Source organism: Drosophila kikkawai, chromosome X, assembly GCF_030179895.1.
Source record: "Drosophila kikkawai strain 14028-0561.14 chromosome X, DkikHiC1v2, whole genome shotgun sequence".
Taxonomy (NCBI): domain Eukaryota; kingdom Metazoa; phylum Arthropoda; class Insecta; order Diptera; family Drosophilidae; genus Drosophila; species Drosophila kikkawai.
Window position 1 is genome coordinate 14,873,647 of NC_091733.1, and position 25,341 is coordinate 14,898,987.

The window sequence follows — 25,341 nt, forward strand, 5'->3', positions numbered from 1 at the left end:
ACCAATATATATGTATATATATATGCTTATATATTCTTATTTGTCGGCGCGGGACGATTTCTCAAGCAACAGTGCAAGGAATGCGGGGTTTAATATGTGTGTAATGTGTTGAATGTATTCCAATCTGGAACTGAAGTTTGAGGAAACCGGCCCCCGGCTGGGTTATATTCGATCCGATCTGATCCGTACCGCTTGCTATTCGTTATTATTCGTTATTAAGGCAATCGCATTTGGTTAATTAATTGTAGAGTAGAGTAGTTAGTACATAATGCCGTTCGATTTGAAAATTGCTATTTGGTTTCGCTTTTGTCGTGTCTAAACATGTTCGCTATGTACAGTTACAGGTGTACATAGTAGGCGTGTGTGAGTGTCGTATCTGTGTGAGTGTCGTATCTGAGAGATGCATCTCTCGAATGAACTTAGCACTTAGTTTACATTAGGTTAGATGTAAGTTATTAAATCGTCATTAATATAATTAATTCATTACTTTATTTACGTTTACTTTTATATGAAATCACAGTCCGTATGTGAGAAAGACTTTATATATGTACTCGATAATGATGATAAAATACATGGGTTTGGGTTTGGGTTTGGGAGCTTCTAAATATGTATAGCCTACGTCTTGCAATACTTGGTGTTTTGTTTTTTTTTTTTTTTTAATTTTCAGAGGATAATGGGTCTATATAGTTCGGGGGAGGCTTTGATGTCTTGGAAACTACAATTAATAAATAACAATTTGTTGCTGCTGGCTTTTATTTCATCGCTTTTCGTATTCTTCACATATTTATGTGTGTGTGTGTGTATATATATATATACTGCATTTATTTAAAATATAAACTTTCTTGTTTTTGTTGTTGTTGCTGTTATGAAAGGCATTTGTTTAATCATGTTTTGGTTTTGGTTTTCATTTAGTTTTTAGTTTTTTTTTTCTTTTTCGTTTTGTTGATTTAAAAAATGTTCGCTTGAATTGTTATCGTTTAACTACATAATGCTAGTAATGTCTATATAATAAGATTTGATTTGAATTGTTCATTGTTTTTCATTTAGTTTTCATTAGTTAAATTTTCGTTTAGCTAAAATTGATTTATCTGATGAACTCCCTCTGCGTTTATCGTTTTTAATCGTTAATCGTAAATTGCTATCGCTAATTGCTAGTCGCTCCTCCACTCGTTACAATCATTTAACATTCGTTAAGTCTACTAATCGAATAAACCGAAAGATATTCATCCAAGTTTTCTTTTCTTTCCATATTTTTTTTCATAGTTAGTTTCTTGCTTTTGGGTTTCCGCTTGATATGAACTCTCACAGTAAGCTGATTATGGATCGATCTTTGTATTAGCTTTTTTGGTTTCTTCCTTCTTTTGTTTTCCATTTTCCAGAACGCAGGTTAGTTTTCAGAGCTTTTGCCAGGCGATAGTTAACGATAGTACACGATAGTTAGGTTCTAATATTGTCATAAAAGTTGGGACGATGTGATGCAGGAGGGGTATTAAATATATATTCAATTGCTGGGGCTTTGTAGAGAGACAGAGAGAAGTAGAGTGGAGAGAGAGAGAGAGAGTTAAAGATATGAAATGTTATGTTCCTTTACGCCTTTTCTTTATCCTTAATCCTTTATCTACTATCTTTAGTTATGTTCGAGTCCGAGGCTTAATAGACCATAATAATCGTAAGGATATTTCCACAAAAAATTCCCTTCTCACTAAGTTTTATTATTGATTTTGTTTTGGTTTTTGGTTATTTTTGTTTTTTTTTTACTAGATAAAAATTCATAAGCGCCATTTTGTCAGCCGATTTCTGAATCAGATTTGATCAACAGTTTTTAGCATATATATTGCACCTCTACTCTTCGTTTTCCCCTGATTTTCAGGGGTTTTCCAAACCTATATCCCTAGCTGCAATATATTTTCTTTATAATTTTAGAATCCTTTTTCAAAAAGTTCGTTTTTTGAAGGGGTGTTCATGGAACCCCCAATAACCAATATTATGTTTTCAAGCTTTCCCTCAATATTTTCCCACATTTTCTTTTAGAAGGCCATGCTGGTTCTCCTGCCTCCCAAGCCACCGCCTCCACCGAAGGCCCCGCCCCTGGTCAGACCACTATGCGAAACACTTCGGCCCATCCTGGCCTCGCTACCCTTTCGTTCCCTGGCCCTCCGCAGCAGGTCCGAGGTGCTGGGCCTTCTGCTATCCTGGGCAGATCCGCCTCCACCTACTCCCACTCCTAACCCCGTCCCTGCCCCTCCACCACCGCCCTTTTTGCAATTCACTATATCCGAAGTTGAGGATCTTCTAATGGTGGCTGCATCGGCCGAGGGCAGCTGGAGGCTAACGGCTCCTCCGCCTCCTGCTCCGCTGTAGGGTGAAAGGAAGCTGGGGGAATGTCCTGAGAGAGCTGTTCCATCGCCTTCTCTTCGGAGTGTTGACTCGCCCTCGGGATCCACGCTTTCCACCCGCAAATATGGCATCCTTCGCTGCACCTGATCCACTGCCGGGGCAGAGCTATTCGGCTGACTGGAACTGGCGCCGGCACCGGAGGAGGAGTGACTCCTGAGGCCGCTGTACAGGGACTTGAGATGGAAGTCGAGGGACTTGAAGTTGAGCAGGGAGCGACGCTTCTGGGTGTCAGTGGCTCCATTTGTTGGCTGTTCCGAGCTGCCGTTGCTGTGGTTATTGTTGTTTAGGGTGTCGAACTGGAGGTCTGCGGGTCCTGATCCCGATCCCGATGCTGCCACCTCGCTGGAGTTGCTGCTGGACGGGAGATGTGGCTGCTGCTGTTGGGGAAAATACGACTGGTGTTGCTGCTGAAGTTGCACATATTGCTGCTGCTGCTGCTGCTGCTGCTGGAGATGTTGCTGCTGTTGATGCTGCTGCTGTTGATGCTGCTGCTGCTGCTGCTGCATCTCCTGCCTGCTTATTGTTGTCGTCATGGTATTGCTACTTAGGCTAGTTTTACTGCTAATCACTTTCAAAAATTTATTATCGTTATCTAAGGACTCCTTTCGTCACTGGATGAGGCAGAAGCCCTGCTTGGCAGCATCCTTGGCAGCGTCCACCTCCTCAATGAAGGCCTCATCCTCATGCTTGGGCGAATCGGCGCCGCAGGGTCCGCCGCCGCTCAGGCTGAGCGGCCCCTGCGGGCACGCTGATTGTCACCGGAGCGCCAGCGTCGAGATCATCGGCGGCCGCACCGGCTTGTTCTCCAGTATCCGCTCCAGTTCCAGCATCACGCTCGACGAGAGTCGCGGCAGCAGCTGCATGAATATTGAACTGAGTCTCTCCTACACTTGATATAATATCTACCAATCGTGTTACTGACCTGCAGCGACTGCAGACTCTGGTGAAGCTGCTCCGCCGAGGTGGCTCCCAGCAGCAGGCACTGGACGGGCTCATGCTTCAGCGACCAGGCAATGGACAGCTGAGTGGGGCTGCAGCCCAGCTTCTCGGCCAGGGCGGCCAAATCACGCAGCCGATCGCAGTGGCGTCGTCCCTCCTCGATCCGATCCTTGCCCCAGCTGCCCTGCGGCGACAGAGCGGCCTTAAAAACGGGACATTGTAATTAACAAATAAATTCTGTTTAATAACAATAACAACTCACATTGCGATTGATTTCATCCTCGGTCCAGGAGAAGCTCTTGGTCTTGAAGGAGCCCTTGGGCAGGAAGAGCTTATCCCCATTCTGGGTGTCACTGAGGGCCATCGACAGGGGTCCCCAGGCCATCAGGCCCACGCCAATCTTGTTGTACATCTCCGGCAGATAGAGCTCGCACTTTTCCCGACAGAACATGTGGTACTCCGACTGCTCCACGATTGGCGTAATGCAGTTGAACTGGCGGCAATTGGTGTATGCCTCCATGATCTCCACCTGGCTCCAGCGAGCGGTGCCCCAGTACATGGCCCAGCCCTGCTGTATCACATAGCTCATGGCACGCACCACTTCTGGAAGAGGGGAGGAGTTGAGGTGATTAACAGGGCAGGGTTAGGGTTGCTTCTATTTCCTTTTGGAAAGTAAGGAAATTAGGGTACTTTTTCCTGAAACTATAACCATTTCGAGTATCTCTAAAGGCTTTTAATTTCTGCATATTTATTTTATGCCTAAATAGCTCCTAGGAAAACTAATAATCAAAGGTTAGAACTATGTTTTAGATGCTCAGTTTCAATCTAGGAACTATTTCGAACTAATGAAGGACACTCACCTTCCATGGGACACATGGGATCCGCCTTGTGGATGATCACTATATCGATGTACTGCAGCTGCAATCTCTGCAAGCTGGCTCGCACGCACTCGATGATGTGTTTCCTCGAGAGACCCCGCTCCTCAGACCTACAAAAAAATATATAAAAATACATTTTAAGCATCAAAAATAATACATTTTGATTCAAAATTTCAAGAAATATATAAGATAAATATATTATTTTTCAATAAAACCTATTTTCTACATCTGTACTCACTTGGTGCTCCAGTAGACCTTCGTGGTGATGACATAGGCCGTTCGCTTCCAACCCGCCCGCTGCAGAATCTTGCCAATCTCCGTCTCGGAATGCGCCTCCGAGATGTCAAACAAATTGATGCCGCTCTCGATGGCCAGCTTGAGTATAGCCTCCGCCTGGTCATCGCTCACACCGGGCGAGAAGACCGGCCAGGTGCCGAGGCCCACGTTGGAGATGCGTAGGCCGCTCTTGCCCAGATTCTTGTACCGCAGGCCCGGCGTCGGCGTGGAGCCATGCCGTAGCGGCAGCGCCGGATTGGAGCCCAGGCTGATGGAGCGGCCTGCTCGCAGCGGTATGCCCAGATAGATGGCCATATAGTGGGTTCGAGTGTCCAGGTGTTCAGGGGTTCAGGTGCCGCATGGGAATGAAACAGTTTCGTTTTGGGGAAAAGGGCGTTTCCGTTAGTGGAAATGTGGAAATCCTTAACACGCAGAGGCGGGGCTCTCAAAGTGCCGGGAAACGTGCAAAAACACAACAACAGCAACAGCAACAACAAAGCTAACCACACAAACGCAATTCAACGATAAAAGTTTAACTAAAAGGGCCAAGGTGACGAAGTGGCAATACTCTAACCAAACATCTAGTTGTAATATTTAATATAAAATATTATTTATACCTATAAATATATAATATTGTATAAAATATTATTTATATAAAATCTTATACAGAGAACCAACAATTGCTCGCAACAAGTCAAGTTAAAGGTAAGTTTTAAAAACTTACTTGTGAGGGTTAAGAATATATTTTCGAAAAGTAATGATATATGTATTATTTATAAAATTAAAATAGATTGTGGGAAATTTTAGGGATATTTTTGGGTCTAAATTTTGTATAGAGAATTCGAAACACTTTTAAAGGAATTTTAGGTTTAAAATAAATAAGTAAAATATCAATGTTTCAGCGGAATTCAAGGTTAATCTTCAAAAATACTTTTGGCACTCCTTTAATATATTTCTTATATATAAATAATAATAAATAAATAATCTAAACTTCATCTTCTCTGATAGTTCAACTGTGAATTAAGGCTCTTATTTTTAAACCCTAATTGAAAACTAAACAAAACATGAATGAGCATGAACTTAAAGTAATATTCCCTTTCAGTTTGTGTTCTTTACCATTTTAAATAAATATTTTATAAATTTATGTCTAAACTGGCTACCTTTTTGGGGGTTCAACTACACACCTTCAGGCCTCGAAATTAAACTTTCAACGTTTGCAAAACGGAAAAAAAGGACGAAAAAGGACGAAAAAGATGCCTGGGCACTTAGCTAATTGGGGTAACCGCTTAGCAGAGTATATTAAAAAGTACAAAAGCGCGGCATGCAATGAACATGAATAAACAAGAGTGACATTTTTCTGTGTGTTTCCTTCCCTTGTGTGTTTTATCCCCTTCCTGTTTTTTTACCCACCCGCCTTCCTGTTGTTGTTATTATTATTATTACTTTTTTTACTTCACAAAAAGTGCGTGCGTCCGGTGAGCGTGTTTTTTTGGGTGCGTGATTGTGGTGGAGTTTTCGTATAAAACAAAAACTATTTGTAGGTGCTATGGGTTTTCCCCACAACGAATAAAATAAATTACAACTTTAATTATATGTTTGGCCATTACGCGAGCATTTACCCCAATGCCTCTATTTCGCCAAAAAAACAAACAAAACCCACAATTATCGATAATTATGATGGACTCAAGTGCTTTAGCATGCAAAACAATCGAAATAATCGAACAATCGGGCAATTGAAAACGTGTAGCAATCAAGGGGTAACAACATAAATGATAAGCCTATATGATAGTGAGAAATTTGATACCGAAATCAAGATGACCGCCCGTACCACTGAACTCCTCCATACAGTCGAGTGACGCAATGGGAGCCCGGCACCTGGAAAATGTACAAAAAGAATGGATATATCGGGGTCAGAATAGGTTTAAAAAAGGATGGGGTATATAAATATTAGAGGTAATATTAGTAATTAATACTTATGTTATACTTATATTTAGATTTAGCTCTCAATATATCACATGTTCCCCCCGTAAGTGTAGTTAATTAATTTCTTGGCTTAAAAATATATAGAAACCGATTTTCGATAGCCTCACACCTGTGTTTTTTTTCTAGCCGCCATTTTTACCTGTAAATGGTGACCGGGTTCGATTCGTCGCTAGTATTGTCCACATTGTTGTTGTTGTTGTTATTATTATTGTTGTCATTGGTCGAGGGCGCGACTGCGCTGTTGAGGATCATCAGTTGCTGCTGCTGCGTCAGCGGCTGCGTCGTGGGTCCCGTTACGAAATTCAGATTGGCAGGCAGCGCCATCAGCAGAGGCGGCGGCGGCGGCGGCTGCGTTGGCATTGACAGCGACGCTGGCTGCGGCTGAGCATCGATGCCGGCAGCGGGCATTTCAATGGTTGTTCCATCGACGACGAGGTCGCCACCGCCACCGCCACCGCCACTGCCGCTGCCGCTGCCACTGCCCTCTGCTGGCCCACTGCCGCCGCTGTGGTCATGGCCCAGGAGCAGCGGCGTCGTGGCACTGCTGGCGTCCATCAGGCTCTCTTGCGGCTGCGACGTTGGCTGCGAGGCGCTGCCGTCGCCATTAAGGTTGCATAACGCCATGGACATGGTGGCTCTGCTGCTGCTGACGTCGTCGTCGTTGTCGTCGACGTCGACGCTGCTGGGCTTTACTTTGTTTCTTTTAATTTTTTTAAATTTATATTTTCTCCTTTTTGCGGATGATTTTTTTGGTTCTTTTTGTTTGTTTTTTTCTCTTTTTTTTTTAATTTTTTTTAGACCCTATTGGACGCCATTGTTTATTCTAAATCTGCACGGTATACAAAAATATTATTTTTTGTTTTTAGTTAAAATTATATTTAAATTTTTATTTATTTAGGTTTCATTTTTCTGGTTTTTGTTTATGTTCTTATATTGTTTATTTAGGCGCTTCTTGCACTTTTATTTATTTTTTTTTTTTTGGTCTCGTTTATCTGGTGTTTGTTTACTTATTGATTTCTTCTTTATTAATAGGAAATATATATATTTTATTGAATTTTGAAGCTTTTTTATTGGCTTATTTAGGGTTTTGCATTGAATATATATATTAAATATAATATTTGTTTGGGTTTTCGGTTTATGACTTATATGACTTTTAGCAATTTTAAACTCGCATTTTTAATTTCGGTTATAAGTTTAAGTTTAACATATAATATTTTATTTAATTTTTTATATATTTTTTTCAACTGTTTTAATTTATTTTAGTATTTTTCACACTTGTTTCTTATTTTTATTTAATATTTTAGGCTTATTTTTTAATAATATATTTTATTTTTTATTTTATTATTTATATTTATTATATTTTCAAGACATACCTTTGTTGCTTTTTTTCAATTTTATATTATTTTCACTTAAAGTAATTTGAATGTCTCCTTATTGGCGTTGTTTTTAAGTTACACACTATTAAGACTGGACTACAAATCACAAGGGATTCTGTCTGTATATATATCTAGCATACTTTTAAGGCAAAGTCCAGTCGGATATATGTTTAGTTGCTTGTCGCTGCTGATTGGAAAAATTGGTAAACAAAAAAAAAACGCATTCCGTTTGCCGAAAAAAACAAAGCCCAAAGCTTGATCGAAACTTTTGCCAAAAGTTTTTGCATAAAAACAAAAATTAGAGAGGATGAGAGCCTGCGAGAGAGAAGCTTTTCACCACACTCAGAGAAAAGAGAGCCCGCTGGGAATCACATTAATTACGGCCATAAACTTCAGGTGCACTTGAATGATAAATGGCAACGCCACTTGTTAACACACGATTGATCTTGTCGAACATTGAAATATGTATGTTGCCTAAGGAGGTGAGATGGGTCTTTCCACGAGATATTATATTTAATTTATATTTAATTAAATATATATATATAATTTATTAGGGAATTAAGAACCTAAGCATTTATAAGATATTTTTTAGACATATTGAAACTTATTTTAATAGAAGGAAAAATCAAAAAAATATATTTCTTCTCCTTATATTAAGTTTATAATATATTTACTTAAAACCCATATTGGAACTATGTACATAAAAATCTGTTTTAAAATCATAAAATCCTTCGCAATTCGTAATGCCTTCTTTGACAAGGTGACATTAATAATTTATTATTATAAATTAATTCTCACTTTCTTGTTTCCAAAACTTGTGAACCAATGATTTGGCTGTATATAATTTCCCAGCAATAAATTTGCAGAGAATATATACATATATACCTATACCTCTTCAGATATCGAACCGGGCACTTTACATTAGCGCCGAAATATCTGCGAACATAAATAGACATTTGATGGTTGATAATTTTAGCTCGTTGCCGGCGGCTCATTTAATCCGCCTCGTGCCGAACATCGTTGGATATAGATATATCCGTATCTGTGGGTTGTATCTGTATCTGTATCTCATTTGTATCTGTATCTTGTTCGTATCTGTATCTGTATCTAGATCTGTATCTAGATCTGCTTCTGTTTGATTCCCCATTATCGATGGTTAATTATAAATTAACCTTGACAATGGTTTCAGTAAAAGTCAGACAGCTTTTCCGTCTTAATTAGCGGGATCAGTTTGGAAGGCGCCATGGAATGCACTATTTTCCACTGCCCTAGGGGAGGGAAGGTAAGCTGAGAGGTGTGAAGGTAGGTTGGTAGTGCAAGACAGCTTTTCACCACGACCGGTGTGTAGTTGACACCACAATGAAAACAACAAGAAGAGAAGGGCACAATTTGCGCCTGCTTTTCCCCTCCTGCATTTCCCTACGCTTTTCCCCCCGAGCAAAACTTTTTGACATTTATGCAACGGTTTACACAATAAAACTGACACCTCTACAGGTAGCCAAGAATCAGGGCAAATGTGAGGGGTATATTACTACACTGGCCAACAAGTTGTTAGTTAAAAATATTTCGATTTTTGTATTTCTGGATTTATATATATAGAAGATAATATGGAAAGTAAGTAATTTTGGCAAAGTTTATGGTATAAAAATAATAATTATATTAATTAATACTTGAAATAAAATAATTTAATAAATAAAATAAGGAAAATATTTCCCCAAGAAATCTCTAGGAACTTGTACTTTCTCTTAACTAAAATTACAAAAGATTTTTGAAAAATTGGTTTCGGAAATTCTTAAAATACTTATTCAAATAACATTTTATATTTCATATTTGTCCAATTTTTGACCTAGTAATATCTTCACATTTCCTGTAGTTATTCTACGCTCATCATAGCCTACTTTTGTGGGGATCAATGACCATCTGTGAGTGCTGCATCTCAGCGAAAAGTTTCGAGTGCCAGCTGCAAACTTTTGCCAGGACAATAAATTCCATTTCTAGGCCAAAGTGACAGTTGACTGAGCAAAGCTTAGAGTACAGGAATATATATACACATATATATATATATGTATATTCTACATGTCACTAGAAGGTGTCGTTGGGTCCCGAGGGGCGTTAGCAGAGAGGCGGCTAATCTACAAATTAAACTTTTAGTCAGGTGCTCGCACACACACACACACGCCCGCCACTTTTGGTATCCCCGATTCGTTATCCTTGTTATCTCCGGCCAACCCACAAGTGGGGCGGTGTGTGTGTGTGGGTTCGACACACCGAGGCAAGTGGCAAGTGGCAGGTGGCAAGTGGCCAAGATTATCGGGCCAAGTCAAGTCAGCTAACGTGATGTTGGCTTACAGATTTTCCCAGATTTCAGAAATCATTGAGATAAATGTGTTTTGATTTTGTCTAATTTGCAAATGCATCAAAGCTTAATTTCTAAGGGGAAAATATATTCTATATATTTGAGTTATATATTTTTAAGAGAAATTTTTAAAGTAAAGTATAAAATATTATATTTTTGAACAAGTTCCCTGGTATGTTTATATCTTCTATTATTTATGTACAACTTTGTAGAAGAAAACATATAATTTTGAGTAATTTTTATATTTTTAAGAGAAATCCCTGGTACCGTAAAATATAGTATATTATATTTTTAACAATTTTCTTTCTATTATTCACATTGAACTTTTTAGATATTTATTTTGTGTCTTAATCCTTGAGATATTCAATGTGTAACTTAAGATTTTACCCTACTTTAAGCCTTTAAGGTAGCCAAATAATATTGAACCTGAACTCGCTGATTGATGTATTAACCCTGACATTGAAAGGCAATACTCATGCCTTAGGACAATTGGGCTTTTCACGCTTTCCACGCTTTTCCTATTTCCTTTTAAGTGGCAAATCTATGGAAATGCACTTGATTTGCTTGCCATTTGCAATCACACGTGTGTCAAATCAATTCACTTTCCCTTAGCCTCATATTATTGCCCCCCCCCTCAAAACCATTTTCCTTACTGCATTTTCCTATACTTTTTTTTCTTTTTCGTATTGTTTTTCCTGTCGTTGCCGCTGACACTTGGCCGTCTGCACTTAAAATCGCATCATTGGCGATTATCTTCTCCTGCCTTTTCCCTGGCATTTGTTGTGACGACCTTGACTCGTGCACGAATTGGAAAATGTGTTTTCCTTGTTTTTCTTTTTTGTTTTTTTTTTTGTTATTGTTTGTGTTGTTGTTTTTGCTGTTGTTTTTGCAGTTTTTATTGTAGTTTCTGGGCTGTTACTGAAGGCCAGGCGTCTAAGCTGTTTACAAGCTTATGGCAGCTACAAAAGAAAAACTGGTTTACAGTGTCAGCCTCTGGTTCCTAATTATGTGACCCGCAGATGGAAGGGGCGGCAACAGCCCAAAAAAGGGGCTGGGACAAGGAGAAGGAAAAGTGCATTGAGAAAATTAATATTTAGAAAAAAATAAATAGAAACCTCATTTATATGTGAAATAATTTTTCTAAATAGCGAATAATACTAAAAAAAACGGTTTTAATTAATAATTTAAGACTTTGGCTTATTTAAAAATTTCTTAAAAATAATTCAGGCCATTAAAAATCTAACTTTTATTTATATTTATCTAAAAATATAAATATTTGCCACAAGTCAACCTAAAATACACTCCCAAAATAATTAAATAATGTCAAAAAAAAGTTAAGTAGAATTGTAAATTTAAAGTGAATGCAATAATTTAAGTTTTAGAGATTTTTAAAAATTATTTAAAAATAATTTAAGGCATTTAGAAAACTTTATTTAAGCAGTTTAAACTTTAAAGTTTTTACTTAAACAAGAGACTTCCGCTATCTCAAACAACGCTTCTGCTAGGATAATAAATTAAATATATATATATTTAAAATATAAATATATTTATATCCCCTCTATATAATTCTCTCAGTGCATGGCTGGCTGAAGTAGACAGCTGCAGCGAACGAGTAGCATAAGGAAAAATCCAATTTAAGGTACTTGCCTGCTACTTTCTAGCTGCAACATCATCAACATCACAGCAACCTTGACTGCAACTGCAACTGCAACTCATATGCATGTGTGTGTGTGTGTATTTTTTAGAACAAGTGTCTGTGTGTTTGTGTGAGGCTCAAAGGAATTGCCATAGGCTTTGGTATTCCGCCTTTTTGGCACAGCACGTAGCCAAAAGTGCAAATAATAAAATAAATATATAATACACATGTGCATACATATATGCATGTGACTGTATGTGTGTGTGTGTGTTTTCTGTTTTTCCTGAATGTTTTGTTGTTGTATATTTCTTTTTTTTTTTTTTTAGCAACCGCAGCATGGCGTGACACCAACACCGGTCGATATGCCGCATTCCTCTCCGGCTCGCTCTCAATTTCCCCCATTTTCCTCTCCCATTTTTCGGCTTTCCCTAGCGATAGAGAGAGAGAGAGAGAGAGAGAGGAGTCTGAGAGAGCGAGAGGGGAGCCGTGACCCACTGACGCGTTGACCGGCCTACGGCAAAATGAATACGGTTACGGCTACGGTTACGTTTACGGCGGACATGGGCCCCCAAGAATATGCGGATATAGATATGGATTCCGTTCCGGTGGGGCTCTGTTTGCTATAGCAATTTTCGGAGAAAAGTGCACTCAGGCATGCATAAAGCCTTCGATAATCGATTTGGGGGCAAAATATAGCGGCAGCCGGAAAGAGGCAACGGAAAAAGCGAAACGGGAAACAGGAAAAGGGACACCGGATACGGATATAGGCCTGCCACATTTCATGTTTGCCGCCAATGATGATGGGTCAAAAGCGCCAGGGATTGTTCAATATAAACCTGTAGTTTTTGTACCAAAAAAGGTGATCTATTCAGTGGCTTAAAGTCTATCAGGAGCTTAAAGCCTTAACAATGTGATCTATCAGGGGCTTAAAGTCTAAAAATTAATTTACTTAAGCTGTTTATTTGCTGAATTATAAGAATAAAATCTTAAAAAACATTTGTTTAAAATCTTTAAAACCCCAACAGCACTCAGAACAACTCAGAGTTAAGTCATTCAATTAAAAGGAATGACTGAAATCGGCTTAAAAACGGATTTCCTTCAATTAATAAAGTGCACTTGTCAGCAATTTGTGCTTTTAATCTACCTAATCTACCTACCCCCTACCTCTTTGCAGCTTAAATCTAAGCCACAATCTTATGCAATTGCCCATTTTCCACATTTTCCATATACCATATCAGCGGCCAGATCGAGTGACACGTGGCATGTCATATTGGAATTACATTTCTCACACGAAACCAAAGTCAAAGTCCCTTCCGAGTTTCCTTTTCCCTATATTTTCCTTTTCCTCTTTTCTTTTCCCTATTCCCTTCTCGCTTTTCCGATTTACCCATAACCGAATCTTGGCTGCATTATATTCCCATCAGGGCCGGCAGGGGCGGAGTTGAATCAACAAGGTTATGCCGGAGCCCAGGGGCAAGGCAAGGCAAGGCAAGGATATTACCACCCACCCACACTACTCTCACTCTCCTTACTTCACATGCCAGCAAGCCGAATGATTTTTATATGTACGTTCGTGTGGGGACTGCTACAGTCAAGCTCAGAAATGTCTGCCAACTAATTCAGGCATATATTAATAATTGGTACAGACTCGTTTTCAAATCATTTCCTATGATTTGGCCTAGAATTATGACACGGGGTATCCCCTTGTGGCAAATGTCAGCCCAAGGAAACTGAAGACAGGCCCAGAAAATGATGCAGATGTTTGAAATAAACTAAAGAAACTCTTACAGTTTTTCCTTAACTATAAGAAAATATTTTAAAAAATTTACAAATACTTGAAAACTATTCTTTTACAGAATCTTTACTGTAGGTTTGCCAGTCTTTTGGCTTTGTTCTTTATGGCATTCGTCGGGTTTATCGATATCAGCCGCAAAGACCAACACAATCGCAGACTAATAAAAAAAAATACAAATACATAGACAAAAACACAGCGACTGTGGCGTGACTGGATAATTACTTACTAAACACAATTTTTTCCTGTTGAATCGAATGCAATTCACACGACATTAAATTTGCGCACGCGGAGTTATTGAACCATTTTTGTTTTCCATTCATTTTCCCCAATGTTACTAGAATATTTTCCCTAAGATATTGTTTTCCCTCTCTCCAAAAAAAAAAGGCAGCCAAAAATTAGAGCGTTGACACACATGCAAACCGCACAAACACAAACACACAAAAGGCACACATGGGAAATGGTTTTTGGCACAGATGTTGGCCTGCCTTTTGTTTATAACGGTATCCTCCGCAGTGTGCCATTGTGTCTCTCTGTGTGTGTGTGTGTGTGTGCTTGAGTGTGGGTAAAAAAAGCCAAGAGTGCCAACCCAAATCAGCCTACATTGCAGAGAGAGATGCCTCAATGCCTTGGAAATATGCAATAGATATTTGGTTAGGCCCATATATCAGTTAGATACGAGTGAATAATTTAACTCTGGGGAGATTTATATATATAATATATACTTGTATATTCCACATTTAGAATTTAATAATTTTATCCTAGGGAATATTCAATGTTGGACATTTAAAACGTATTTTAATGCGAGAGTTTGATACGAGTGAATTATTTAGATAATTAATACTTTGCCAAAGGCACACACAATGCTTATTTTGTAATTGATATTTCCCAATATGTTTAGCTTTTATAATTTCAAAAATGGCAAAGAAAAGAATATATATTTCAGTTTTTTTGTTAAAAAACAAATAAATGTTTGTTATTATATTAAAAATTGTATACTTGTAAAATTGTATTTATATAGTTTATATGTTTCTCACTTGATGTATATATTATATATATATATATATATATTTAGCATTAATAATTATAAAATCAAGAAGCAAAAATATATATAGCAAATCCAATATTAAAAATATATATACAATTTTCGTTATTTAAAACTATTTTCTTGTGATTTTAACTGTTTAGTTAGTTAATTCCTGTAGTAATTAGAAATTAGAAAGACTTCTAAATAGGATTTTCTTTTAGAAAAAATAAAACAAGCCTAAAGTTATCAAAAAACAAAACAAACTTCATCAAAAACATATAAAATTTCCAAAAATATTTAACATTTCCCACATTATTATTTCCAAATTTTAAAAATCGCTTTAATTTTCAAATTTCCTGGCAAATTATTACCTATTACCGGTTATATTTAGATCATAGATCGAATATTTATCAGCTTCAACACTTGAAACTCTTTATAATGCACCTTCCAACACATATAAATTACGTAAAGACCCAGCTTGACACTTCAGCATAGCTCAGAAACAATTCAAAAAAAAAAAATAAATAAATTGTTTGGACCCAGCTTAATATTTAATTAATACAAACACCAGCTTTTTATGTCTGCCAATTAATCAGAAACATCCTGGAGGACACTGTGATGTGGCTTAACCGGACCACGCTGCGTATGCGTTATGTGTGCTTGGTGCTTGGTACTTTCTTCCAAAACAATATGGCCACCGTGTGTAACGGCAATGTTTACACACGCCAGCACATGTAACAACGGCACTCTGCTAACGGTAAACGCAACGAAATCACTGCCCCGCGACCTTCTCTCAAAGGCTCTCTGCCTCTAGCCACTCTGCTCCTTTGACAGCCATGATTTATAAGCATATTTATTTTGCCGCAGCGAACACATATAAGTATTTCTTTTTTCTTCTACTTTATTTTTTTGGCACTAAACAAAAACTAGAAACAACAGAAAAAAAAAATAACATAAGGCATTCTCTGTGCAGTTTTCGGGCTTTGTTATTTTCTTTAGATTTTTGTTGTTTTTTTGTTTGTGTTTATTTTCTTTTCATTCTCATTCTCATTCTCCTTTTGTTTCTTTTACAATTATTTATAAATTGTTATTAAATAATTTCGCCCAAATGGTCGCCGCCAAACGGAGCGCGCGCGACGCGTACCGAAGCGTCTGACACGCGAAACACGTAACACCGCAATGAGGACCAGAAGCCTCGCCGCTCCGCCACTCGCTCAGTTTCTCAGTTTCCCACTTGCTCACTTTCCCACTTTCTCACTTGCTCATTTTCTCAATCGCCGAGCAACATACACGACTTTTTTTTTATATTCGGCCTCGCTGCCGAAATCGGAAAATGCAAACTGGTAAAACACAGTGACCAGAGCGCAGAGGGAAAACCAACAAAAGCCAGCTGGCTGGCTGGCCTCAGGACTGGCCAACTCGCTATTTTGGCTAGTTGTTTGGAATAATTATATATTATTATTATTATATAATAATAATTTGGTTAGAAAACTTTGCCCATTTCCTTTGAGCTGTTGTACATGTCGTATACGTAATATGGCATTTATAAATTTATATATATATATTATTATATATAATATTACAATATAAAAATATTGTAAAATAAATTTCAAAGCAATAAACAAATTAAAACTGGAAAAAAATCTATAAGATTTAATCAGCTTTAAGATAAAACCTTGAGAATTCAAAGCCATAACTTATTTTAAATGTTAAAAAATATTTTTAAAAAATATATATAAATAATGTATAGGTAATAAATATAAATTATATTTAAATGAAGTATTAGCACATTATATATCACTCATCAAATAACCAAATTTTAAAGACTGACTGCCACAGAAATGTATAAATGCCATATTACGTATACGACATGTAGAACAGCCCCAAGAACATGGCACAGTTTTCTAATCAAATTCTAAGCGAATTTTAAAAATCGAAACCTAAAAAAATAAATAAAATAAAATGAAATCAAATTAAAATAAAAAAAAAAATAAAAAAAATAAAATAAAATAATATAAAATAAAATAAAATTAAAAAAAAAATAATAAAATAAAATAAAATAAAATAAAATAAAATAAAATAAAATAAAATAAAATAAAATTAAATTAAATTAAATAAAATAAAATAAAATAAAATAAAATAAAATAAAATAAAATAAAATAAAATAAAATAAAATAAAATAAAATAAAATAAAATAAAATAAAATAAAATAAAATAAAATAAAATAAAATAAAATAAAATAAAATAAAATAAAATAAAATAAAATAAAATAAAATAAAATAAAATAAAATAAAATAAAATAAAATAAAATAAAATAACATTAAATTAAATTAAATAAACTTCTTAATTTCCTTCTTCTCGTTTGTTGACAAATTATAAAACTTTTTCTTGGCTATTTTTGGCAAACAAAAATTGACAGCACTGAGAGCACGGAGCCAAAAGAGAGGCAAGGCGAGCGAACGAACGTTTGTGCGAAAACAGAACGTAACGGTAACAAGAGCAAATTCGGGGCGGTGGGCGCCATGGGGGAATTGGGATAGGAGCAGGGGTGGGGTGGTGTTTGGGGGGACAGTTACGACAAATGCACGTGTTATTTGCAAACCGAAGGAAACAGCAGAGAAACAACAAAACGAAAATAAAACATGAGGAGGGCGAAAACTAAGCAAGGGAATCGAATAAGAAATACCCTTGAAATGTATATATTTAAAGTTAATAGAAAAATAATACTAGTAAATTATTAATAAGCAAAGTTAATAAGTAAAGCTATTAATAATTTAAAAATTTTAATAGTAAATCGATGTTCAGTTTTTAATAAAACGTATGCTTCTCAGCATTATAATAAATAGTTATAAATTAATTTTTCAAGGTAGTTTTAACGAGAAATTGTTTAAGAAAAATATAAATTTAATCTTAAAAATTTGAAAATTTTAATTTTAAACTTTTTATGCTTTAAAACAACCTCGAAAATGGTTAAATAAACTGTTTAGAAATAATATTTATATTTTTTAAGAAACAAATTAAAGAACATATTAAATATAAAATATTAATAAATTTATTATTAAATTAATGAAATAAAATATAGATATGTATAATCTAAAATATTAAATAAAATTCCTTAAGCCCAATTGATCCTTTGAGATCCTTATATTCTATTTTCGGTGACTTTTATTGATAGCAATTTTCCTATTAATTTTAGGACGACTTAGTTTCCGATTCAGGTTCTATTTAAATTTTTAAACGCTCGTACAGAGAGAGAGAGAGGGCATTAAAAAGAGATAGAGAGAGAGACACATTAAGAGAGAGAGAAAGCCAGCGCGCGCAATTTTCAGGAGCTTTTTCGGCTGCCTCTCTGTTTTTGTGGTGAATTTTGGCGAAACGCACGTGTCCCAATTCGGAAAAGCCCACCATCAATAGGCCGTTCTTTCTCTCCGTCTCTCCCTCTCCCTCTCTCTCTATCTTCCTATTTTGCTCCCTCCCAATAGTGTTTCTTCTGTTGCGGTTGCAAATTGGCCCGGCTTGTTTCTTTATTCTCCATGTGGGGGGAGTGTGTGTAAGTGGGAGTCTGTCTTCGAGAGTCCTTGCTGTAGGTGTGAGTCGGTGTCCTGTTCTGCAATGACAATTCGAGTCAGAGTGTGTGTGTGTGTGTGTGTGTGGATGGATGGCAGTGCGTGTTTTTTACGAGATTGCCTTTTCCGCTTTTTCTCAGGGGCCTAAATGGCCTTTCCTTTTGCCTAAGGATAAATATCCAATGCACACAAATACATATAGTATATATATATACTCCCTATTTACTGTATATATGCAACCGATACGTGCATATAACTGCCGCATAAATATTTACCGAGCACCGATCACAAACCACAACTCCACACATCCTTAAGGTGAGATTCTGGGGGGATTTTACGGCCGCCCTTATAAGTAGGCAATATAAATTCACTTCGAGTGCATATGAAATCGTGGCATGAATATAACACACAAAATATGTATTTTTCAAGTGTAACCAAATGAAAAATATTATAAAAATACATGAGTTTATTGAAAACATGTAATAAACAATGGCTTTTGGTCCAAGAAAATTCGTTTTTTAAAAGCTGAAAATACTTTATAAAATCCTTGCAGCCAGGATAATGCTTAAACCGCCTGAAAACTTGGCTGGAAGCAATCCAAATATTGCACAAATGGCGTCAATGGCGTCCTTTCCCATATAAATATACACATATGTACATATATATATGCCACCCCAGGATATTAATAATGAATAATGGATAAATGCGAAGAAGTCATTTGCCAACGGCCATTACAAACACCACCCAGCACACAACGCGCACTTACTACAGGGTATATACACAGTATATATTTAAATACAGAATTCACGAAGCTCAGTTGGTCATTCCGTTGAATATTAAGGAACACTTAGCCGCTCTTCCGCCGAAACTAAATGCTGAAAGGCCAGCAATTATTAGTCACTTACTGATTCCCCAATGCAGGGCTTTATTTTTGCCACATAAACACACTGGCCAAGGTGGGAAAGGAAATTGCTTCGATCCGATGGCCGGAACTGTGGATGGCAGACTGCAAGCTGTGCCAAATCAGACACAATATAGCCCTGGCCAAGAGAAATGGCAGAATGTAATGTTTGAGAATGCACTTGGCCGGCCGTATGTACGATGTATGCGTATGTGTGGGGGGGGGGTCCTGTTAAGGACTTAGTCCTAATGAAAAATTAACTATTTTAATTTGAGGCCAGCCTGACAACATGTAATTTTGCAATTACAATCGCCGAGTCAAATTGAAGGGCAACTGGGTTCCCGGCACAAAGCCAGAAGCCAAGAGCCAAGAGCCAACTTAAGTTGCAGTTTCAATTATTTAAGTTGTTACATAAAGCCCTCCGAGACCTTGAACAAATTTACAATCAGGGGGGAAACTAGATCACAAAGCCAGATGTAACATTAAAAAATATTGTATACATTTTAAACACAGTATTTTCAGAGCACTTTGAACCTCTTACGCTTTAATAAGAAGGTATAGAAGAGGTTTGCAATTTAAATTAAATAATTTCTTGTTATAAAATATTCCTGGTTAAATTTTAAGAATATTTCTTATATCTTTTGAGTACTTTTGAAATGCTCTAAATATTTATAAGGTATGGATAAAGATGTGTAATTTAAATTAAGTATTTTTCTGTTATTAAATGTTCACAATTATTATTTAATAATGTATCTTAGATTTGCTAAAAACTTTTAAAATGTTGCAAGTATTTAAACATTATTTAAAAAAATGTAATTTTCTGTTTTTAAATATTCCCAATTAATTTTAAATCTAATAACTACATAAAAGTTTATTGTTTTTTTTATTTATTTTTTTTTTTTTTGGAAAATCCGCACTGGCGCCATCTATGGGAATGCAACTGCAATTTCCCCCACAGAGCCACATGGCGTATACTTGATTTCGTGATAGAATTCTACATGGACTTGACTTTCTACATGCAACTTTCATGGCATACTTTTCAGGGCTAATAAAAACTGCAAGTCGGTAGAGTCTTTTGAAAACTTTTCGTAAAGTTTCCCAGGCACCCTTCCATTCTATTTAATCACATTAATTATTAAGAAATCTGCTTGAATGTCAGGTGTATAGGAGGGGGTGTATTTTCCCCCACTCCTTTGAGAAGTGCACTAGCCATTTGCAAGCTTTCAGAGAGAAAGCCCCTAAGCAGACTGAGCAAAGAGAGAGAGTGAGAACGAGAGAGCGGATGAGAGAGAGACAGAAATAATGGAGAAAATGTGAATAAAAATCGCAAAAATTGCCGATGACCCCAGGCTAAAGGTTGTCCGATTTAATGCTAACGAGCGCCGTTTAAATGATGCAAGTCGCTGAGAACACAAAAAAAAAAAAACACTTGTATAAATATTTTTATATTTCTCCAAAAGAAAAACACAAACCTACACCCATACACGATTCTGGCGAATGTTTACCTGCATATGCCAGTCGAGGGATTCGATTAAAATGCAGTTTGTTTTCATTTCATAAGCGCAGATGTTGTTGTTGGTACTTTTTCATTAAAAATATTTCGATATAACATTCATATGTTTCACCTTTTAAATTAAAACATTTATTTATTCAATACATGGGATTGGGCAACGCAAATTGAGCGAGAATGTGGCAATTAATTACATCGATTCATTAGACATTTATCGATTGCAGTTATCAATGGCGCACTCGGGCTTTAATTTGGGGATAAAGTATGGGATAAATATTTGGAGTTTGTTTAAATTGAAACTGGTGCATAAAAATACATTTAAAATTTGAGAATGAGAATGAGGAACTTATCGAAGGATATCGAAAGCTATCTTTAAATATATTTTCCCTTTTTTATAATTTTTACAAGAATATTAAAATATATATATATATATATATAATAATAATAAGAAATACATATTTTCTTGTATTATGAACCATTTGAGCACACATTAAGACGATTAATCGTTTCGATACAGTTCCCACTATTTTGGTAATTAATCGAAAATAATCGAAATTAAATTCCCCAATTGAGATGATATTTTACCCTGTCTCAATTTTGTTATCAAATAAAATCAAATCTAAGTTTAAGAAAAATATATTATATGAATCCTTATAAAAGGACACTTCTACTCACATGATGCGGTGGTAGGCATCGAGCTGGCTGTGCGCACAGGTCACGGACTGCTCGGACTCGGTGGAATCATCGCGCAGCGTCGCAACGCCGAGCGGCAGTATCGGGATGATGGCAGCTGTGGCAGCTGCGGCCGTTGCCGGCGGCCCCGCCAATGTCGTCGTTTGTCCTGCCGCTGCTGTCCCGCTACCGCTTCCACTTCCGCTCGCAGGCGCCGCTGCCGCACCTGTCGCCGCTCCTGCTCTGCCCGGAAAAGTCTGCTGAGCGGAGGATGATGATGTTGTCGTGCTGTCGAGCTCCTGTGCGCGGTAAGTTTTGTTAAAGAAAATTAATTCCCATTAATACAACTTGTTTTCTTTTTTTTTTTTTGTGGTGCTGGAAAAAAATCGGGGATCGACGAGTGACTGAAATCGATATATTGGTTGGAGATTTATAAGGTATAAATATAAAATAATTTAAATTAATATTGAATTTAAATAAAGAAAATATATAAAACTATGTTTCAACTAAAAAATAATTGTATATGGGTATTTCTATAAAGTCGAATTCTACAAAAAACGTACGTAACATTTTTATATATTTTTAAAAAATAATTTTATTATTAATAAAAAAATGTTTAGTATTCAAACTTATATTTAAAAATATTAAAATAATTTAATTTTTAATTTAGTTTACTAAATAAAAAGATAATAATAAATACTAATATTTAATTAATTAATATTTAATAAAATAAACCATTAATCGTTTATTTTTAAGGAAACCAAATATATTTCTTAGTTAAATACATTACCCGAAGTATTTTTTTAACAAATAAAAATAAAGTACAAGTTCAAAAATAAATTTTTAAAATTAAAAAATAACTAAATAACTCTTTAAAATATATTAAAAAATAATAATTAATAATGCCAATACATTAGTTCGATCCCTGGGAGGCAAAAAAGCGATTTTTCTCCAGGAGCAAGGATCGGTTGGTTGGGGTTCAGGGTGCTGGGTGCTGGGTGCTGGGTGCCGGGGCAGATGCAGGTGCAGATCATGGAGGAGGAGCTGGGAGGAGCTTCGTGCAGGGGTTGATGATGGAAAACCTTGATCTCGCCGGCTTCCGGCTGTGAGAATCGCTTGCGCTCGTAGAGAATCTCACGCTCGATGGAGCGGCTGCGAAAGGCGGGCGGCAGCGAGCGATCGGGGGGCGGGGTCTGCAACTTGGGGGTAACGGGGGTGTTGCTGCTGCCGCTGCCCGTTGACTGTTGCTGCTGCTGGTGTTGCAGGTGCTGCTGCTGCAGGTGCAAATGCTGGCGCTGCTGCTGCTGATGCACCTGATGCTGATGCTGCTGCGAGGTGGACGAGGTGGGTGGACTCTTCTCGCTGGAGGACTGTTGTTGCTGCTGCTCCCGCTGCTGCTGGTCGCGATGCTGCTCGCGCTGTTGCTCCCGCTGCTGGTGCTGCTGCTCGCGATGCTGCTGCAGTTGCTGCTGCTGCTGGCGCTGCTGCTGCTGCTCGTCGCGCTTCTGCTGGCGCCGGATTTCAAAGTCCAGCAGACGGGCCTCGCGTTGCTCCTTGTCGCGCTGTTTGCATGCAATTGTCGCAAAGTGCATTCTTACTATCAGGTTAAGTGGTTATCGCATTGCCATCGTTATCGTTATCGTTATTGCTGCTTCATTTTTGATTTGAATTTTCTTTTAGCAGATTGTTTTCTTTCTTTTGTTTTCTTTTCGTTAAATTTTGTTTATGCTTTTTATAATAGTAGGATTTTCTCTCTTTTCGATTCGTTTTCGATTTAGTTTCGATAGATTATTGGAATTTCACACGCGTATCGAACATACACACACACACACACATACGGATATACACCGAATTTAGGCGCGATAGAAATAGATAGGGAGAGGCAGAGACAGAGAGAGAGAGACGCACACACCCACACACTCACCTTGTAGTTGATGGCGTCCTGCTCTTCCTTTTTGGCCTCTCGCTCGTTGCGCTGTCGATCGCGCTGCTTTTCCTCGTCCGTCTGCGAATTTTTGCTGTCTACAGAGGGTAAGAGACCATTTTTTTACAAGAAAAGTACCGCAAAAAATACGACAAAAATACCAAAAAATACATTTCAAATGATAAAATACCGGAAATGAAAAATTATTGGATAGAACCAAGGAAATTACCAGTAGTAAATACAGAAAGAGAGAGGGGAAGAGCGAGAGGCAGAGGGTGGTAGAGACAGAGAGAGAAAGATAAAGACGGGGAAGAAAGAGAGAGAGAGAGACGGCAATGTTCAAGCTGTTGTCAATAGTAATTCGTTATAGATGTTCATATTTTTGTTTAATTTTAAAATTTTTCTGTCATTGGCTATGCAAACTACACACACATGCACATGGTGAAAGTGCTAAATGGAGCATACCAGTACGGGGAAGAAAAAAAAAACAAAAAATAAAAAAAAAAAATAGTACACAACAAAATAAAAAACACTTGCAGCATGCATCTACAGCTGGCAAAACACACACTAAAATAAACACAATTATTGAAGGCCACGAAACGCCCGCGCGCCCCCTTGCCCAACTGCCGCCTACTTACGCTCCCCGTCGCGCCCACGTACGGCCATCAAGTAGCGACTCAAGCGGGGCGGCGACATTCCACCCTACGCACCTTTCGACAGGTGACAGGTGCGCCGTGGAAGAATCAACAGCCGTCAGTTGCCCTCGAAGAGCCAGGCGACACTGACACTGAACAACGCCGAATGCCCGGGACTAACGGCTGAGGAACTGAAAAACTGAAAAACTGCAAAACAAAAAGACACTGTGAACCAAAAACACTAAACACTCAAAACTAGACACTGACCGCAGCCCAATTAGTGGCATCTTGGCTCGCTTTTTAAGCTCAAGCGTTTCGCGGCAAAGAAGGAAAATGATGCAGTGTGGCCAGGCTGAGGGCGCACTTATCAATAGAACTGGTCACACCTTCGCCTAGCATCAAGTTTGAGTTTACGTTTGAGTTAGTTCTCAAGTGACTTTGAGCTTGACTACCCTTTAAATATTTATAACTACAACTGGCATGAACGTTTTTTTTTCTTTTAAAGTTAACTTTTTTTTCTTGGTTATTTATCTAGAATTTATTATGGCTTTTGTATGTACATATCTACAGAGAGAAGCGGTCTGGGGCCAACTGCTCAACAAATGTTTGCTGCCTGTAGGTTTTATTTGGCCTGTACATGTACATATGGTGCCATGCATATTTGAGCTTTGAGCTTTGACCTTGGCTTCAACCGGTTGCTGTCTATACCGTTTCAGAACCGTTAGGCTACCCACCACAAGAACCGTTAGCCTTCGGCAACACACAGCAGCGATGGCTCAAGTGGCGTTCTATTAATTTTTAAGTTTATTAAGTTAAATGTGGGCCAATAAAACAACAAAAATGTATAAGGACCTATAGAATTTCATAAAGTGTGACCAATATTATGTATAAAGCTTAATAGGATTAAAAGTGTGCCCAATCCGCCAATACTAATTATAAGCCGGTGTCATTTCACATTTTTTTAAACTCTTAATTACCGTATACAGCTTAAATTTCTCTTTTTTATTAAAGGAAATGGTCTCACATTTAATATGTAGTCCGTCTGTACATTAAGTCATTCATTACATAATTCTACTGTCACTGGTTCAGTCAGTACTTTGCCCATTAAAAGCCCACGTTCTCAGCACTTTGGGCGATTTCAAAGAGTGAAGTGGAACACTGTGGATGCCACAAGTTGACAGCCAACGTGAGAACACTTTTTCCCTTTTCTTTGACCCCATTCCATTCATGCACACCTTTATGTAGTATGCCCCCGCACAGCCTGCGACATCATTATAATCCATCATTATCCTTATCATCATCGTCAGCATCATCATCATCAGCATCAACAACTCAAAGCACTACAAAAAATGCGACAACAAAAAATTCAACCAAATGAAAGACAACTAAGGGGAAACAAGAAACGTGGAACGAAACGAACTACATGTAACGGAACGACCAACGGAACGGCGGAATAACAGAATCACTTTTAAC

General features: G+C 37.5%; 1 protein-coding gene across 1 annotated transcript; it reads right to left on the bottom strand.

Moving 5' to 3' along the window:
- Positions 1 to 637: 637 nt before the first annotated feature.
- On the bottom strand, positions 638 to 24,385 carry Hk (potassium voltage-gated channel subfamily A regulatory beta subunit hyperkinetic). The gene is given in 11 exon segments (XM_041774835.2): positions 638 to 3,254; positions 3,320 to 3,538; positions 3,599 to 3,936; positions 4,197 to 4,324; positions 4,453 to 4,771; positions 6,319 to 6,365; positions 21,313 to 21,608; positions 22,392 to 22,871; positions 23,234 to 23,331; positions 23,872 to 24,075; positions 24,136 to 24,385. Coding segments are annotated over 10 exon segments (3,210 nt in total). The 5' UTR covers positions 23,930 to 24,075; positions 24,136 to 24,385; the 3' UTR covers positions 638 to 2,027.
- Between the last annotated feature and the right edge of the window lie 956 nt (positions 24,386 to 25,341).